Raw genomic sequence first — 19,769 nt, forward strand, 5'->3', positions numbered from 1 at the left:
CACTAGACCTACAGTCTACATTTTTTTCTTCAAAATTTCCTTTTTAGGGAAGGCAAAGAATTTTCAGTTTTTATTTGTTTATGTATTTTTGTGAAATTATTTTATACCTGGAAACCCCAAGAAAATCAACTGAAAAATCATTAGAAATAAGAAAAGTATTCAACTAAAAAAATGGTTATAATGATAATATTCAAATATACTTAGGATCTGCACAAAAATACCTTTAAAACACTCTTGAATCAGCAGAACACTTGTATTTCTTGCAGGAAAGAAGATACACAAAAGGCCCTTAAGCACTTGAAAAGATACTCAACATCATTAGTCATGAGGGAAATACAAATTAAAACTGCAGTAGGGGGGGAAAAAACTATAGTGAGATACCATTACATATATTATATTGGTTAAAATGTAAAAGATTAACCAAGTGTTGTCAAGGATGTTAAGCAGCTGGAATTCTCATGCACTGCTGGTGGGAATGTAAGATGGTATATCACCTTGAAGAACCCTTGGCGGTGTTTTAAAGTTAAATATATACCAACCACACAATCCAGCCATTCCAGTCCTAAGTATTTACCTAAGAGAAACCAAAACTTTTATTTGCACAAAGTCTTAAACACAGATGTTCACAGCAATACTGTTTGATAGCCAAAAAGTAGAAGTAATTCTAAAGTCTATCAACAGGTGAATGGGTAAACAAATTATGGGATGTCCACAATGTAACACTATTTGGCTATTTAAAAAAATGAACTGTTGATACATGCAGTAATCTATCATGACAGAAAACAGATCAGTAGTTGCCTGGGGCTGAGAGTAGATTACAAGAGGGTACTAGGAAATTTGGGGGGATGATACAAATGCTTGTTATCTTGAATGTAGTCATGGTTTCATGGGTATGTTCATACATCAAAAGTGATCATATTGCACATGTGAAATATGTGCATGTATTGTTCTCCAAGTATACCTCAGTAAAATTATACCAAAAAATTAGTGTCCATGCTTTAAGACTCCTAGTTAAGTGTGTATATTTTCAGAAAGATTTAACATGTTTGTATGTATTATGGGAATTTGTACTGTTGCTCAGAGTTCATGATTTTATCTTTCAAGGACCTCAGAGATCTTTATACAAATAGTTGCTACAAACTGAGAAAGCTAAAAGATTCCTCCTACTGAGAAATGCAGAACACCATAATAAATGGAAAGACATACCCTGTTCTTATAAAGGAAGAGTAGTATTTTAAAAGACCATCATCCATAAATTCATCTAAATTTTTTCCCTTTTTTTTCTTTATTTTTTTAAAAGATTTTTTTTTTTTATTTATTTGACAGAGAGAGACACAGCGAGAGAGGGAACACAAGCAGGGGGAGTGGGAGAGGGAGAAGCAGGCTTCCCGCGGAGCAGGGAGCCTGATGCGGGGCTCCATCCAGGATCCTGGGATTGTGACCTGAGCCGAAGGCAGACGCTTAACGACTGAGCCCCTATAAATTTTTTTCATCTATAAATTTTTAATGTAAGCCCAATCTTGGAAAAACTGGCTCAGCAGAAATTTATAATGTCTCCAAGTCTGGTTTGGGCCTGCTTCTGGTTAACAGTGGTAGAATTTACTTTTTTCCTCCTTTTCTGCATTCAATGCAATAGTCATTCTGAACATTCTCTTTTTAATTCATCATCTCTTCCTTTTCAGCTTTACTACTAATGACCAGGAGAGTCAGAACTACCTTCCATATCCCCATGCATTGCCTCATTTTAACTTCATTAAGCAGGCTCCTACTTTTCTACACAGAACCTTTCCTTCTCTGCACTCTGTGCCCCAAGCATTGCTGTTTACTCAAAGCTGTTAGTCCCTGGGTGTGTGGGTGGCTCAGTTGGTTAAGTGTCTGTCTGTCTTTGGCTCAGGTCATGATCCCAGGGTCCTGGGACAGAGTCCTGCATCAGGCTCCCTGCTCAGCGGGGAGTCTGCTTCTCCCTCAGCCCCTCCCCCCTGCTGGTGATTTCTCTCTCTCTCTTTCATTCTCGCTCTCAAATAAATAAAATCTTAGAAAAAAAATACATTAGTCCCTTACTTCTATCTTCTGTATCTTCTCTACTGAGTACAGAGATGGTTTTTTTGTTTCAACTCTCTCTATAAGAAGCCCAATGTTTTGAAAATTAAGAAAACAAACAAACCAACAACCTTTCTGTTGCTTCTTGTAACTCCTGCAGTGTTTCTCTTCTTCCTGTAGCAACCAAAACACTGAACAAGTCACCAGCTCCATTTATTCACTGTGGCCATACCTTCTTCAGTTCCTTCTAATTTTGCTCCTTAACAAAATCTAGGTTTATAGTTTAACTGGGGTTTCTTTTCTACACCTGTATTTGATACTTTTGAATCACATACCTTATTGAAATTCCTTCCTTTGTTTTTACCACCTATACTTACAACTTCTAATCATTTCTCCTCCTAACTATAAAGCTTCTTTGAAACAAAACCCTTTCCTCTACACATAGTCTCGTAGAGAGTAACTTGCATTTTCCTACCTTTACCTCTCCCCTCTGACCTCTGGGCCATTTGTAGTTGAGCTCACTTATACCTCTAAACTGTTGCTGTTTTCTCTGTTCCCAGGATATTTTGAATGTCCCATCTTTACCTCAATCACAGTGTAATTAAAATTGAGCTCTTAACCTTCTCACATCTCGATTGGTGAAAGCACTTCTTCCCTGCCTCCTGATAAATAGTATTTACTCCTAGATTCTCTTAATTTCCTGATGAAGAGAATAAGGTGGCTAGCTATTTATTGGGTCAGGCCCAAAGTGTTTGCCCTGACATTCAAGGCCGCCTTTTACCATCTCACCTGACCTAACACTGCTCCCCAGCATGGACCTGGATCTCCTCTGTGTCTTCTTTCTATTCTTCAGTCCTCCCTTGCTGATTCCCACTTCCATGCCAGGAGCACCTGTCTTCTCTCTGAAGGTACAGGTCTTATCTTCTACAGAGCTGCTCTCCTCCATGAAATATATTATTTATTTTATTAAATTCAGGTAGCAGTAATCTTTCCTTTGTTCATGGATGGTTTTGCTCCCCCCCCCCCAAGTAAACTGTTAGCAGGTATCAGCTTGCCACATTGGTATCCTCTGGAGTGCCTCTAATTGTGATAGGCACAGAGTAGATTTTTAATGAATGTTTGTTCCTTAGTTGATTTATAGTAACAAGAAAAGCTGATATCAGGATTATGGCGAGTTTTAACCAAATATCCTTAATTATATACTCAGTGTTTTTTGTAGCAATTACAATTTGACAGTTTGCTATGATGTTATATACCAAGGAAGTTCTAGTTTCTGGAATTACTTTGTTCCTTTGGGAGTTTTAAGAAATTGGAGTTTTTCAGTATGCTTACTTTTTAATAAGTTATACTGTTACTTTTGAATCAACCACATATAAGTATATATGTGTGCTTTTTATACAAACAGAATATTGTACATACTGCTCTGCACCTTGATTTTTTTATTTAATAATATGTCTTAGACATCTTTCCATATCAGCTTGTAGAGGGTTGGGTTTTTTTTTTCCTGGTTTCTATTATCATGCAAATTTTCTTTTCAGAATGCACATCACTTCTGTTTCATATTCTAATATGAGCTCTTATAAGATACGTGTGTCATCTAAACACTTAGAATAAAGTTGAAAAAAGTCATTAGTATTGTGTTCTGCTTGTTCTATGGGGATATCATTTACTTAAGTTCCATTTGGTATTTTATCAGTTTTTCTAGAGTGCCTGACTTTGCCCATGAGGGCAGGGGAGATAAGTAATAACAATAACAACTTACTCAATAGAAGTAAACATAGAATTTGTAAGAGGCATATTCCAACTCTCATTAGATGACACATGTTCTATTTCTTAATAGGAATCAACCCTCAAAAGCGTATTGAGTGCCTTATGGAACTTGTCAGCACATTGCACTGAGAATAAAGCTGATATATGTGCTGTAGATGGTGCGCTTGCATTTCTGGTTGGCACTCTCACTTACCGAAGCCAGACAAATACTTTAGCCATTATTGAAAGTGGAGGTGGGATATTACGGAACGTGTCCAGCTTGATAGCTACAAATGAGGACCACAGGTAAATACAGCATTTTATATTACTTTTAAATGAATTAGTGTAGAATTCATACCCTCAAAAAGACCCAGTTCTAAGCAGTGTTTTGTGTAATTGTGCAAGTGCTAAGCCAAATTATATTACAGTGAAAAGGTAACTATTAATTCCTAACATGTTAGTATATTTATTCTAATAAAAGTTTATAGTATAAAGATGTGTAGAAGTAAACAAATGATAAGTAAGAGGTATAACCCATATGAAGGGAAAAAAAATTAAAGTCATGAATACTACAGAGAACAAAATCCCAATTGTATGTTAGTATGGCATAAGGGAATATAAGGTTTATAAAAAAACTATGGGTATGATCCAGAGAATCCAATAGATCTTTTTTTTTTAAAGATTTATTTATTTATTTGAGAGGAGAGCCAGGGGAAGGGCAAGAGAAGAGGGAGAGAATCTCAAGCAGACTCCCTGCCAAGTGAGGAGCCCAGCGCAGGGCTTAATCCCAGGACCCTGAGATCATGACCTGAGTCACAATCAAGAGTCGGACATTTAACTGAACCGAGACACCCAGACACCCCCAATGGTTCACATTTTTCTAATGGTGTCTTAATATCAATAATGTTAATATTATTTAGCCAACAGCCATTCATCTAGGGCTATGAAACCTAAGAAGGCATCTCGGATACAAGGCACACATTTTCATAACTTGGGCTTGTGTTTTATCAACAAAAATATGGATATCTTGGGGCGCCTGGGTGGCTCATTTGGTTAAGCGTCTAACTTGATTTCGGCTCAGTTCATCATCTTGGGGTCATGAGGGCAAGCACCTCTTTGGGCTCCATGATGGGTGTGGAGCCTGCTTGGGATCCTTTCTCTCCATCCTCTCCCCCCTCTCAAAAAATATATACATATGGGTATTTTCACAGCATATTTATTTATTTTTTATCCAGTATTGCTTCTCATTTTCAGAAAGACCATGAGGTACTTTTAGTAAAAGAACTTGTAAAGAATGTGAACATCTTCTCTTTAAGTATTTGATGCACAGACAAGCCTTATAGCCCTCTCTGCTATGCAAAGAAGATCTCTTAAATTCAGTAAGCCCTCAGGCGTCTGCCGGGCTGCTGAGAGAAGATTGTTGTGTTAAAGCTCCTTATACACCCTTGCCAATCAGTTTTAAAGCCCTCTAAAACTGCACATGGTATCATTAAACTTAAGTTTACTGTGCGTTAAACAAGCTATAGCTCTTTCAAGTCCCGAAGTTCATTATACTAACTCTCTCAACCCTTGTTTTTATAGTTACCTTTATATTTTCAAAACGTTTCATTTGAGGTAATAACTACACACACAGTTTGACAGAGCACACTTCTAAGGGGGATGGCATTATCACAAAATCAATCAGGAGCGTAGAGGTTATTCTAAGTCAGTTTGCCAGTCTAGGAGCTTACAGTGTGCTCCCTGACTACATAAAGATCCATCGATCGATTTTTCTACCTCTTCCAAGATGTCTTATAGTCAACATTGTGGAACTCATCCATAGATTAAGTTACCACAAAGTCCGTGTTCAGCATAAGATCTTATGATACATTCATTGGGGAACTCTGTCACCATGTAAATAAAGCAAATGTATCTGCTCAGGAATTATTTTAAAGAGAGTGTGTGAGTGGGGGGAGAAGTGGAGGGGGAGAGAGAGAGTATCCTCAAGCAGACTCCCTGCTGAGTGGGGAGCCTGACACAAGGCTCTATCCCAAGACCCTGAGATCATGACCTGAGCTGAAATCAAGAGTTGGATGCTCAACTGACTGAGCCACCCAGGCACCCCAGGAAAAATTTTAAAAGCTATTGGGTCAGGGGCACCTGGGTGGTTCAATCCGTTAAGCGTCTGCTTTCGGCTCAGGTCATGAGCCCGGAGTCCTGGGATCGAGCCCCGTGTTGGGCTCCCTGCTCAGCGGGGAGTCTGCTTCTGCCTCTCCCTCTGCCTGCCACTTCCCCTGCTTGTACTCTTTCTCTGCCAAACAAATAAATAAAATCTTTTAAAAAAGAAGAAGAAGCTATTGGGTCAGAATAGGAAATGCAGAACAGATTAAAATTAACACTTTTACTTCTTTTAGTCTGACAGATGACTATTTTTAAACAATAAACATTAAATGAAGTAGGAACAAAAGGAGATGTGAAATGCTTGAAATTTGTAGTATTATTTGGGGCAGTTTTATTATGCCTATTAATAAGTTTTAGTAGTTATCTTTAGATTTAAATTTGTTTTCTGACCTTTTATTTGTTATAATAAGGAGATTTTTACCTTAATTTTGGGATCTCTTATTTTATTTCAGGCAAATCCTAAGAGAGAACAACTGCCTGCAAACCTTATTACAACACTTGAAATCTCACAGTTTGACAATAGTCAGTAATGCCTGTGGAACCTTGTGGAATCTCTCAGCAAGAAATCCTAAAGACCAGGAAGCATTATGGGACATGGGGGCAGTCAGCATGCTCAAGAACCTCATTCATTCAAAGCACAAAATGATTGCTATGGGAAGCGCTGCAGCTTTAAGGAACCTCATGGCAAATAGACCTGCAAAGTATAAGGATGCCAATATTATGTCTCCTGGTTCAAGCTTGCCATCTCTTCATGTCAGAAAACAAAAAGCCCTGGAAGCAGAATTAGATGCTCAGCATTTATCAGAAACTTTTGACAATATTGACAATTTAAGTCCCAAGGCCTCTCATCGTAATAAGCAACGACACAAACAAAGTCTCTATAGTGACTATGTTTTTGACACCAATCGACATGATGATAATAGGTCAGACAATTTTAATACTGGAAATATGACTGTCCTTTCACCATATTTAAATACTACAGTGTTGCCCAGCTCTTCTTCATCAAGAGGAAGTGTAGACAGTTCTCGTTCTGAAAAAGATAGAAGTTTGGAGAGAGAACGAGGAATTAGCCTAGGCAGCTACCACCCAGCAACAGAAAATCCAGGCACTTCTTCAAAGCGAGGTTTGCAGATTTCCACCACTGCAGCCCAGATTGCCAAAGTCATGGAAGAAGTATCAGCCATTCACACCTCCCAGGAAGACAGAAGTTCTGGGTCTACCACCGAGGTACATTGTGGGACAGAGGAGAGGAATGCACTAAGAAGAAGCTCTACTGCCCACTCACATGCAAACACTTACAACTTCAGTAAGTCGGAAAATTCAACTAGGACATGTCCTATGCCTTATGCCAAATTGGAATATAAGAGATCTTCAAATGATAGTTTAAATAGTGTCAGTAGTAGTGATGGTTACGGTAAAAGAGGTCAGATGAAGCCTTCTATTGAATCCTATTCTGAAGACGATGAAAGTAAATTTTGCAGCTATGGTCAATATCCAGCTGACTTAGCCCATAAAATACATAGTGCAAATCATATGGATGACAATGACGGAGAACTAGATACACCAATAAATTATAGTCTTAAATATTCAGATGAGCAGTTGAACTCTGGGAGGCAAAGCCCTTCACAGAATGAAAGATGGGCAAGACCCAAACATATAATAGAAGATGAAATAAAACAAAGTGAGCAAAGACAGTCAAGAAGTCAAACCACAACTTACCCTGTGTACACCGAGAGCACTGATGATAAACACCTCAAGTTCCAACCACATTTTGGACAGCAGGAATGTGTTTCCCCATATAGGTCAAGAGGAGCCAATGGTTCAGAAACAAATCGAGTAGGTTCTAATCATGGAATTAATCAAAATGTAAACCAGTCTTTGTGTCAGGAAGATGACTATGAAGATGATAAGCCAACCAACTATAGTGAACGTTACTCCGAGGAAGAGCAACATGAGGAAGAAGAAAGACCAACAAATTACAGCATAAAATATAATGAGGAAAAACATCATGTGGATCAGCCTATTGATTATAGTTTAAAATATGCCACAGACATTCCTTCTTCACAGAAACCACCATTTTCATTCTCAAAGAATTCATCTGGACAGAGCACTAAAACTGAACACATCTCTTCAAGCAGTGAGAATACATCCACACCTTCATCTAATGCCAAGAGGCAGAATCAGCACCATCCAAGTTCAGCACAAAGCAGAAATGGTCAGAACCCAAAAGCCACCTCCTGCAAAGTTCCCTCAATCAACCAAGAAACAATACAGACATACTGTGTAGAGGATACCCCAATTTGTTTTTCACGTTGCAGTTCATTATCATCTTTGTCATCAGCTGAAGATGAAATAGGATGTGATCAGGCAACACAGGAAACAGATTCTGCTAATACTCTACAAATAGCAGAAATCAAAGAAAACAGTGGGACTAGAACAACAGAAGATTCTGTGAGTGAAGTTCCAACAGTGTCACAGCACATTAGAACCAAATCCAGCAGACTCCAGGCTTCTGGTTTATCTTCAGAATCAACCAGGCACAAAGCTGTTGAATTTTCTTCAGGGGCCAAATCTCCATCAAAAAGTGGTGCTCAGACACCTAAAAGTCCACCAGAGCACTATGTTCAGGAGACTCCACTCATGTTTAGCCGATGTACCTCAGTCAGTTCACTCGATAGCTTTGAGAGTCGTTCGATTGCCAGCTCTGTTCAAAGTGAACCCTGCAGTGGAATGGTAAGTGGCATCATAAGCCCCAGTGACCTTCCAGATAGCCCTGGACAAACCATGCCACCAAGCAGAAGTAAGACCCCTCCCCCTCCTCCTCAAACAGTTCAGACAAAGCGAGAGATACCTAAAAACAAAGCCCCTACTGCAGAAAAGAGAGAGAGTGGACCTAAGCAAGCTGCTGTAAACGCTGCGGTACAGAGAGTCCAGGTTCTTCCAGATGCTGACACTCTATTACATTTTGCCACAGAAAGTACTCCAGATGGATTTTCTTGTTCATCTAGCCTGAGTGCTCTGAGCCTCGATGAGCCATTTATACAGAAAGATGTGGAATTAAGAATAATGCCTCCAGTTCAGGAAAATGACAATGGGAATGAAACTGAATCTGAGCAGCCTGAAGAAGCAAACGAAAACCAGGAAAAAGAGACAGAAAAACCTACTGATTCTGAAAAAGATCTGTTAGATGACTCAGATGATGATGATATTGAAATACTAGAGGAATGTATTATTTCTGCCATGCCAACAAAATCTTCACGCAAAGCCAAAAAACCAGCCCAGACTGCTTCCAAATTACCTCCACCTGTGGCAAGGAAACCAAGTCAGCTCCCTGTGTACAAGCTTCTTCCATCACAAAACAGGTTACAAGCGCAAAAGCATGTTAGTTTTACACCAGGAGATGACATGCCGCGGGTATATTGTGTAGAAGGAACACCTATAAACTTTTCCACAGCTACATCTTTAAGTGATCTAACGATAGAATCTCCTCCAAATGAGTTAGCTGCTGGAGAAGGGGTTAGAACAGGGGCACAGTCAAGTGAATTTGAAAAACGAGATACCATTCCTACCGAAGGCAGATGTACAGATGAGGCTCAAAGAGGAAAAACCCCATCTGTAACTGTACCTGAGCTGGATGACAATAAAACTGAAGAAGGTGATATTCTTGCAGAATGCATTAATTCTGCTATGCCCAAAGGAAAAAGTCACAAGCCTTTTCGTGTGAAAAAGATAATGGACCAGGTCCAGCAAGCATCTATGTCTTCATCTGGAGCTAACAAAAATCAATTAGATGGTAAGAAAAAGAAACCTACTTCACCAGTAAAACCTATACCACAAAATACCGAATATAGGACACGTGTAAGAAAAAACACAGACTCAAAAAATAATTTAAATGCTGAAAGAACTTTCTCAGACAACAAAGATTCAAAGAAACAGAACCTGAAAAATAATTCCAAGGACTTCAGTGATAAGCTACCAAATAATGAAGATCGAGTCAGAGGAGGTTTTACTTTTGATTCACCTCATCACTACACGCCTATTGAAGGAACTCCATACTGTTTTTCACGAAATGATTCTTTGAGTTCTCTAGATTTTGATGATGATGATGTTGACCTTTCCAGGGAAAAGGCTGAATTAAGAAAGGGGAAAGAAAATAAGGAATCAGAAGCTAAAGTTACCAGCCACACAGAACTAACCTCTAACCAACAATCAGCTAATAAGACACAGGCTGTTACGAAACATCCAATAAATCGAGGTCAGTCTAAGTCCATGCTGCAGAAGCAATCCACTTTTCCACAGTCATCCAAAGACATACCAGACAGAGGAGCAGCAACTGATGAGAAATTACAAAATTTTGCCATTGAAAATACTCCAGTGTGCTTTTCTCGAAACTCTTCTCTAAGTTCTCTTAGTGACATTGATCAAGAAAACAACAATAACAAAGAAAATGAACCTATGAAAGAGACAGAGCCCCCTGACTCACAGGGAGAACCGAGTAAACCTCAGGCATCAGGTTACGCTCCTAAATCATTTCACGTTGAAGATACCCCTGTTTGTTTCTCGAGAAACAGTTCTCTCAGTTCTCTTAGTATTGATTCTGAAGATGACCTGTTGCAGGAATGTATAAGTTCTGCAATGCCGAAAAAGAAAAAGCCTTCAAGACTCAAGGGTGATAATGAAAAGCATAGTCCCAGAAATATGAGTGGCATATTAGCAGAAGATTTGACACTCGATTTGAAAGATATACAGAGACCAGATTCAGAACATGGTTTATCCCCAGATTCGGAAAATTTTGATTGGAAAGCTATTCAGGAAGGTGCAAATTCCATAGTAAGTAGTTTACATCAAGCTGCTGCCGCTGCCTGTTTATCCAGACAAGCTTCATCTGACTCAGATTCCATCCTTTCACTGAAATCAGGAATCTCTCTGGGATCACCATTTCATCTTACACCTGATCAAGAGGAAAAACCCTTTACAAGTAATAAGGGCCCACGAATTCTAAAACCTGGGGAGAAGAGTACATTGGAAACTAAAAAGATAGAATCTGAAAATAAAGGTATCAAAGGAGGGAAAAAAGTTTATAAAAGTTTAATTACTGGAAAAGTTCGATCTAATTCAGAGGTTTCAAGCCAAATGAAACAGCCTCTTCAAGCAAACATGCCTTCAATCTCTCGAGGCAGGACAATGATTCATATTCCAGGAGTTCGAAATAGCTCTTCAAGTACAAGTCCAGTTTCTAAAAAAGGCCCACCCCTTAAGACTCCAGCCTCCAAAAGCCCTAGCGAAGGTCAGACAGCCACCACTTCTCCTAGAGGAGCCAAGCCGTCAGTGAAGTCAGAATTAAGCCCTGTAACCAGGCAGACATCCCAACCAGCTGGGGCAAATAAAGGGCCTTCTAGATCAGGATCTAGAGATTCCACTCCTTCAAGACCTGCCCAGCAACCATTAAGTAGACCTATGCAGTCTCCAGGGCGAAACTCAATTTCTCCTGGTAGAAATGGAATAAGTCCTCCTAACAAATTATCTCAGTTGCCAAGGACTTCATCCCCTAGTACTGCTTCAACTAAGTCCTCGGGTTCTGGGAAGATGTCATATACATCTCCAGGCAGACAGATGAGCCAACAAAACCTTACCAAACAAACGGGTTTATCCAAGAATGGCAGTAGTATCCCAAGAAGTGAGTCTGCCTCCAAAGGACTAAATCAGATGAATAATAGCAATGGATCCAATAAGAAGGTGGAACTTTCTAGAATGTCTTCAACTAAATCAAGTGGAAGTGAATCTGATAGGTCAGAGAGACCCGTATTAGTACGCCAGTCAACTTTCATCAAGGAAGCTCCGAGCCCAACCCTAAGGAGAAAATTAGAGGAATCTGCTTCATTTGAATCTCTTTCTCCGTCTTCTAGACCAGATTCTCCCACTAGGTCCCAGGCACAGACTCCAGTTTTAAGTCCTTCCCTTCCTGATATGTCTCTGTCCACACATTCGTCTGTTCAGTCTGGTGGATGGCGAAAACTCCCACCTAATCTCAGTCCCACCATAGAGTATAATGATGGAAGACCAGCAAAGCGCCATGATATAGCACGCTCCCATTCTGAAAGTCCTTCTAGACTTCCGATTAATAGGTCAGGAACCTGGAAACGTGAGCACAGCAAACATTCATCATCCCTTCCTCGAGTAAGCACTTGGAGAAGAACTGGAAGTTCATCCTCAATTCTTTCTGCTTCATCAGAATCCAGTGAAAAAGCAAAAAGTGAGGATGAAAAACATGTGAACTCTATTTCAGGAACCAAACAAACTAAAGAAAACCAAGTATCCACAAAAGGAACATGGAGAAAAATAAAAGAAAGTGAGATTTCTCCCACAAATAGTACCTCTCAGACCACTTTCTCAGGTGCTGCAAATGGTGCTGAATCAAAGACTCTAATTTATCAAATGGCACCTGCTGTTTCTAAAACAGAGGATGTTTGGGTGAGAATTGAGGACTGTCCCATTAACAACCCTAGATCCGGAAGGTCTCCAACAGGAAATACTCCCCCAGTGATTGACACTGTTTCAGAAAAGGGAAATCCAAACACTAAAGATGCAAAAGATAATCAGGGAAAACAAAATGTAGGTAATGGCAGTGCTCCCGGACGCACCGTGGGTTTGGAAAACCGCCTGAACTCCTTTATTCAGGTAGATGCTCCAGACCAAAAAGGAACTGAGGCAAAACCGGGACAAAGTAATCCTGTCCCTGCATCAGAGACTAATGAAAATTCTGTAGCTGAGCGTACACCATTCAGTTCTAGCAGCTCAAGCAAGCACAGTTCACCTAGTGGGACTGTTGCTGCCAGAGTGACTCCTTTTAATTACAATCCGAGCCCTAGGAAAAGCAGCGCAGATAGCACTTCAGCCCGGCCGTCTCAGATCCCGACGCCAGTGAATAACAACACGAAGAAACGAGATTCAAAAACTGACAGCACAGAATCCAGTGGAACTCAAAGTCCTAAGCGCCATTCTGGGTCTTACCTTGTGACATCTGTGTAAAAGAGCTGGAATGATGAAACTTAGAAAATTATGTGTTAATTGCAACTGCTATGTAGAAATTTTGTTTCAAATGAAACTTTAAAAGACTAAAAAATTGTGTAAATAGGTTTGATTGTTAGAGAGTTTTTGTTCTGGAAGCCATATTTGATAGTATACTTTGTCTTCACTGGTCATACTTTGGGAGGCACTCTTGATAGTTAGGAAGAAAATGGTAAAGCCAAGTATATTTGTACAGTATGTTTTACATGTATTTAAGTAGCATCCCATCTCATCATCCTTTAATTATTGCTTGTCTTAAAATAACACTACAGATAAAGGATATGATATATTGCTGTTCTCAATCATTTCTAGATTATAAACTGACTAAACTTACATCAGGGAGAAATTGGTATTTATGCAAAAAACCATTCTGTTTTAGTCCTTGTGAGTCCATCTAACATCATAATTAATCATGTGGCTGTGAAATTCACAGTAATATGGTTCCCAATGAACAAGTTTACCCAGCCTGCTTTGCTTTACTGCATGAATGAAACTGATGGTTCAATTTGAGAAGTAATGATTGATTAACAGTTCTGTGGTCACATTATGTGCATATAGATAGCTATGGTGTAACAATTTACACTATTTTGTGCTCAAAACAAAAACAAAAAATCTGTGTAACTGTAAAACATTGAATGAAACTATTTTACCTGAACTAGATTTTATCTGAAAGTAGGTAGAATTTTGCTATGCTGTAACTTGTTGTATATTCTGGTATTTGAGGTGAGATGGCTGCTCTTTTATTAATGAGACATGAATAGTGTCTCAACAGAAACTAAATGAACATTTCAGAATAAATTATTGCTGTATGTAAACTATTACTGAAATTGGTATTTGTTTAGAGGGTCTTATTTCTTGTTTGTATTAATAATTTTCAAAAAGGCCTCTTTTAAAAGCTTATATAAATTTTTTCTTCAAATTCTATGCATTAAGAGTAAAATTCCTCTTACTGTAATAAAAACAACTGAAGCTAACTGTTGGCATTTAACCATTCCATGCATTGGCACTTAACCATTCCTGAAACTTACTTTTCTTAAATGAGATTAGCTTAGCACTCCCAGTGTTTAATATTTTTTCTTATTCCACTGGAGTTGATTCAAAACAAATTCATGTAGTAGCAGTGTGAACTACCTAGCACAGGACTGGACGTTGAACATAATAGGCCTACATAGAATATTTCCTTTATCTTAATAGAATTCTCTACTTGAAAAATTAATGGATTATTCTTAGGTGTAAGTAGTCTCTTCCAAGCCTGTCTTGGAATGTAACTGTCTTGTCCCTTCATCTACCCTCTGTTGCTACTGGGTCCGGAATGAACACCTTTTATCACCCTGTATGTTAGGGCAAAATTCCAGCAGCTCATTGTAATCAGCATTTTGCCATGCTCAGAAAATGCAAATCACGTGGAACTTCAGGGGTAGATTTAATACCATTAAGATATTCAAGACTATTTAAAAACCCCTGCCCGTTAAGGAAAACTTTGTTTTTGGTGGGTAGAGTTGTGGGGTACATGTTCAGGTGCCCCCTTCCTCTCAGTGCAGGGAGATCCTCCTTGAAGGAAAGGGAGATAAACCGATACACATATTAACAGGTGATTTAATGTGTCTTCCTAGAATTTGTCCTAAATGATGAGAGGGTGAGAATGATAAATGCTCACATATTTGTTGAATAAATGAAGCCTTACTTTTAATGATAAAATTCATGCGCTCTGCATTTGGGGAAGGGAAAAGATATTTAGGTACGATGGGGCGCTGGGAAAAGGGGTTGAGAAGGAGTAAGCACATCTATGTTGATGCCCTTGAAATCACATGTGGTTATCTACCCGTTACCTGTGTTCATCAATGCCAGTAAATACTCCAAAGCCCATACTCTTTCCACTGTACCACTTTGCAAACACCTCAATTTACTGATCTTTGGAATATATCGACATTTAAATTTTTGTCATTTTATCTGAATGAAATGGCTTGTGAATAATAGTTTAAAAGGCTGCTTCCTCTAACAGGGATACGAGTGCATATAGGTCATATTTCCTCTTTTGGTCCTGATTTTCTATTTTTCTGAATTACTGCATGCCAGTTTTTATGTGCACTTCCAAGTACTTTTATGGAAAGAGATGGGATGTTAGTCAATTAGAATAAAATTGCCTTTTTCCAAGGAAGGGAAAAAAAAAACACTATCAATACTGGAAATTAAAAAGGGTGCCTTCCACACACAAGAAAACTCAGGAATTACTGTAGGCGACACGTCCTGTGAGAAGGTCCAGTCAGTCTACATTGCCCATTGAGGAAAAAGTTGGATGAGACTCTTCTGTTACAATAGCTCTAAATTAGGAAAGGAGCAAATTTCTGTTCTACTTTTAGTTCACAGGGTACTGCCATAACCGATAGGCCAGATATTCCCAGTTTATGCTTGTTGAAAATGGCATACGGAGCCCAGCGTTGGGAATTAGTTAACAGTTGTGATACCTGTTAAGAGAAGCAGTGCTCTATCTAGCTTTGGCCTGCAGCAAGCAGTGCTCGCTTCGGCAGCACATATACTAAAATTGGTCTGCAGCAAACAACTCCTAAGGCAGTGGTTTTCAAACTAGACTGCATTTGAGTCACCAGAAGCGCTTATTAAGACGTAGCTGGGCCACACCCCAAAGCTGATTCTGAATAGGGCCCAAGAATTTGCAATTCTAACAAGTTCTCTGGTAATGCTTGCTGCTGCTGGTCTGAGAACCACACTTTGAGGTTGATTGCCCTAAGTTATAATGAAGCTCCTTGAGTGATTGCCTTCACTTGTAGCTGTTCCTCTCAACTGGACCTTTTAATCTGACAAAGTATTCCAACAAATAAACTTTCCCCTACTTTAGGCATGAATGCTAAGCTATACAATCTGATATAGCCCATCCATCTCCACTCCCAATAGTGGACAAATTTAGCAGACATGAATTCTAAAGACAAAGACTTTTTGAGAGATTGGGTCATGTTCCCTTTGGAACAGTTATTGAAAAGGCAAAGTTCAGCAAATCCCCAATTTGGCTTTGCAGTAAGATCAGAGGATAGCAGAAGAGACTAATAATTTTGTCCTCAGAATTATTTCAGATGAAAATGTGCCTGATTTGCTAATACACAGTGGGAGTGATTAACAACTGTGGCAAATTGGTATTTGAGAGTAAACTTTCCAAATTGGTTACTAAGAGTTAAGTTAAGGGGAAGGGAATAATGAAAGATAAGCCCAAATGGAAAAAATAGCCCTGTAAGTCAAAATATTTTTTTTCCATAAATTATAGATAATTCTGGGGCACCTGGGTGGCTCAGTCATTAAGTGTCTGCCTTCAGCTCAGGTCATGATCCCAGGGTCCTGGGATTGAGCCCCGCATCGGGCTCTCTGCTCTGCGGGAAGCTGGCTTCTCCTTCTCCCACTCCCCCTGCTTGTGTTCCCTCTCTCACCGTCTCTCTCTCTCTGTCAAATAAATAAATAAAATCTTTAAAAAATATATAGATAGATAGATAGATCCTGCTACCACAAGGGTAAGTGAAGATGAAGCTTTTGCTGAGGATGGGAGCTAGTTGCACTATATCTAATTCATGTTATCACATAGTTTCTTTGTATCTAAAATAGGAAAACAGTGCTAGAAATGCAAAAAGGAAACTGCCAACAGCTGAAGAATATTTGAGTAGTCAGATCATCAAAATTTACCAAATAATTTTTCAAAAGGCATGGTGGCTGAAATAGAATATATAAATTTTTTTTAATTTCTAACTCCCTCATACTATGCTGACCTTAAAATACTATATAGTGTTAAAAACTGTGGACTTTAACTCCTGTAAACACCAGGTCATTTTTCTGCCTTTCTCTTAACTGTCCTGTGGTCTATAAAACTATATCCTGGTTTTTGTTAGGCCAATGATGCTTCTTTCAACCTGTATGTTCTATGTGTATTATATTGTTCTTGGTGCTAAATACACTTTCTTTTCTCTGATATTCAGGATAATTCTTTCTCTACTCTTGTGACTATTTACTTATTTTCCTAAATTATGTGATTGGTACTTTTTAATTAAAAATATCCAACATAGTGTATACTGGTGAAGGTGACCATTGAATATAAAGCAGCATTAGTGAAAAATAACAATTGACAATGAGGCCAAGCATTACCTGGCCCACCTACACCTACTGGAATCTAAACAGCCCCACTGTTTGTCGCTGAACCATGTACCCAGTCTTCCCCCCTGACCATAGCTGTTTGCACCAGAGGTGGATACTTGACCTAAGAGAGACTCATCATCAACTAGCTAGTGACCAAAGACTTGCCTGGCTTAAAAAAAAAAAAAAAAAAAAAGACGGAGCCAATCAACTTGAAATAAAAGTCACAAAGCAAATTTCTGGTTGGTGATTGAGTGCTCAAACTGAAAGATCTTGTAGCATTAGGCTGAGTTAACTTGAAATAACAGAAAACCACATTTAGACCCACCTTAATTTTTTAATTTCAAAGATAGAGAACACTTTCTGAAAACATCTGTGGGGAGAGAGGAATAGGCTGCCTACCAAAAAAAAAAAAAAAAATAGGTTGGTATCAGATTTCTCAGCAATACTAAATGCCAAAAAAGAAACAATGGAACAATGTGTGCAGTATTTGGAAGGAAATGGAAATATTACCTAAGAATTTTGAAACCAGCCAAACTAACATTTATCTGAAATAGTTGTATGACTCAGGATTCTTACAGCTGTTAACAAGACCTCTAAAAGATAAGATGTTCATTTAGAGAATATTAGGTAGCTCTCAGGATCTGTTTGAGGGCCAGAAAAATCACTCTTGGAAGCCAAACAGCAGAAAGGATACCCAACCATCTGTGAGACCATTTCAGTAAAGATCTTCCCCTTGCTTCCCCTAAACGCCAGAACCATCTGACTATCCTCGGCATAAAATAAGATTACTTGTGGCACTTGCTTCCTCACGCTGCTCACTTCTGGATTGAAGTCTTGCTTGAGTGGACATGATTGGCAGAGGCTATGTCACATGCCTGTAGAGTCTGGGAAAGTTCAAATTTTGGTCTTCATCGAGGAAGCTGGATTCATAAAACATGAACTCTCCAAATCCATGAGGGACATTTTGAAAGCACTCGGCAACCAGAAACCATGTTATGTTTTACTATAGTATTCCTGCTGCCCAAACAATTAAAATAAATGGAAAGGTACTAAGGAAACAAAGTTTGAGCAATAAAACTTTTAAAGCTGAATAAATATGTTAATAATTGTGGTTAATCTGGTAATCTCAGTATGAATGTCTACATAACTCAAAAATGAAAAGATGACATGTTTAATAATTTTCATAATCTTAAATTCCAGATTACTCTAACCCAAATTGGGAAACGAGTCACAAGGGGAGAAAAGCCGTAAAAGCATGCTAAATTTCTAGTTTCATGTAGGCAGTGTTAATAATACTATTTTATTTTTAAACTTAGAAAAATACAAATTCAATTTTATAATTTAATGGTAACCCCAATGTTAAAAAATAAAATTTTCCACCTAAATCACTAGCCAAACACAATTCAGAATACTTGATCAAGATGTCAAAGAATGGGAGAAATAAAGGGAGAATTAGCCACAAAGAAGCATAAAAAGACAGTGTAATACCATAGCAATAAATGGATTAAACATATATAATAATGACTCTCAGATCGGAGTCAGGTAAAAAAGTCCTCCAACTATATGCCATTAATAAAAGACACACTAAAATGATCAAGAATGAATTAAAAGTACAACTTACACAGGCAAATGCAAAGAAAGCAGTTAAGGCAAATTTATGTCAGACACAGTATAATTCTGGATACAGGGCATCAAACAATGAAAAAGGAGATTAACATCACTTATGACTTTCTTTAAATTTCAAGTGATTTAGCATCAAATGTATGAATCAAAGTTACAAATACAAAATATTGACAAAAACCATGGAACAAGTGAGACTCAGTGTTTGACTTGGTCTTTACAAAACAAAAGGAACTGTTTTTATTTAAAACCACAACTTCCTTCCAGACAGGGCAGGGTGGATTTTGTTAAAGGAAGGTTCTCAGAGGTCCTTTTCTTTAGCTGAGGACCTTGATGGTTCGGAGATCTGTAAAGCCAAGCCTGGAATTTAGGTGGGAGGAGGGTAAGAGAAAATTTCACAGATTTGCTTAAGAGAGGCAAGAACTTGGGATTCTCCAGGTACCCAGGGAATTGGAGGGGGAGCTGAGGAGCAGAGATAGGGGAGGACAAAAAGAATGAGGAGGCAGCAAAATGAGAAGGCAGGGTCCTATGAGAACCCTGGTGGTGCAGCAGCTAAAATTTCAGAAACTGACTATTTTAGTTGGAATCCTAAGTTCTTTGCAAATTCTCTATTCCAGTATTAATGTACTCACTTGTTTTTAATTTTCAGAATCTTTTCTTAACAATTGCAGTTGGCTTCACCATCACATTATCAATAATTATTTGAATTTAGGTATAAATTATATGTAAGTGTCCACTGTTTCCTCTTTGTTACATGTCTTTCACTCTCTTCAATTCAATTATGTTAATATAATTTGGCTTGACTGGACTGTGTCCTTTTTTTTAAATTTTATTTATTTATTTGAGAGAGAATGAGAGAGAGAGCACATGAGAGAGGGAAGGGTCAGAGGGAGAAGCAGACTCCCTGCTGAGCAGGGAGCCCAAGGCGGGACTCGATCCTGAGACTCCAGGATCATGACCTGAGCCGAAAGCAGTCGCTCAACCAACTGAGCCACCCAGGC

General features: G+C 38.7%; 1 protein-coding gene across 13 annotated transcripts in view; it reads left to right on the forward strand.

Annotated features, from left to right (window-relative positions):
* The window catches only part of APC (APC regulator of WNT signaling pathway), a 130,312-nt gene extending 116,480 nt beyond the window's left edge, over nucleotides 1–13,832 (forward strand). For all 13 annotated transcript variants that reach the window (XM_073889269.1, XM_073889273.1, XM_073889278.1 and 10 more), the window contains 2 exons: nucleotides 3,881–4,095; nucleotides 6,402–13,832. In XM_073889269.1, the coding sequence (XP_073745370.1) occupies nucleotides 3,881–4,095; nucleotides 6,402–12,978 (6,792 nt within the window). In that variant the 3' untranslated portion in view covers nucleotides 12,979–13,832. The remainder of the gene's footprint in view (nucleotides 1–3,880; nucleotides 4,096–6,401) is intronic.
* The last annotated feature ends 5,937 nt before the right edge of the window (nucleotides 13,833–19,769 follow it).

This window comes from Callorhinus ursinus, unplaced genomic scaffold (assembly GCF_003265705.2).
Source record: "Callorhinus ursinus isolate GAN/ISIS: 27379988/994484 unplaced genomic scaffold, GSC_fseal_2.0 scaffold3, whole genome shotgun sequence".
NCBI lineage: Eukaryota > Metazoa > Chordata > Mammalia > Carnivora > Otariidae > Callorhinus > Callorhinus ursinus.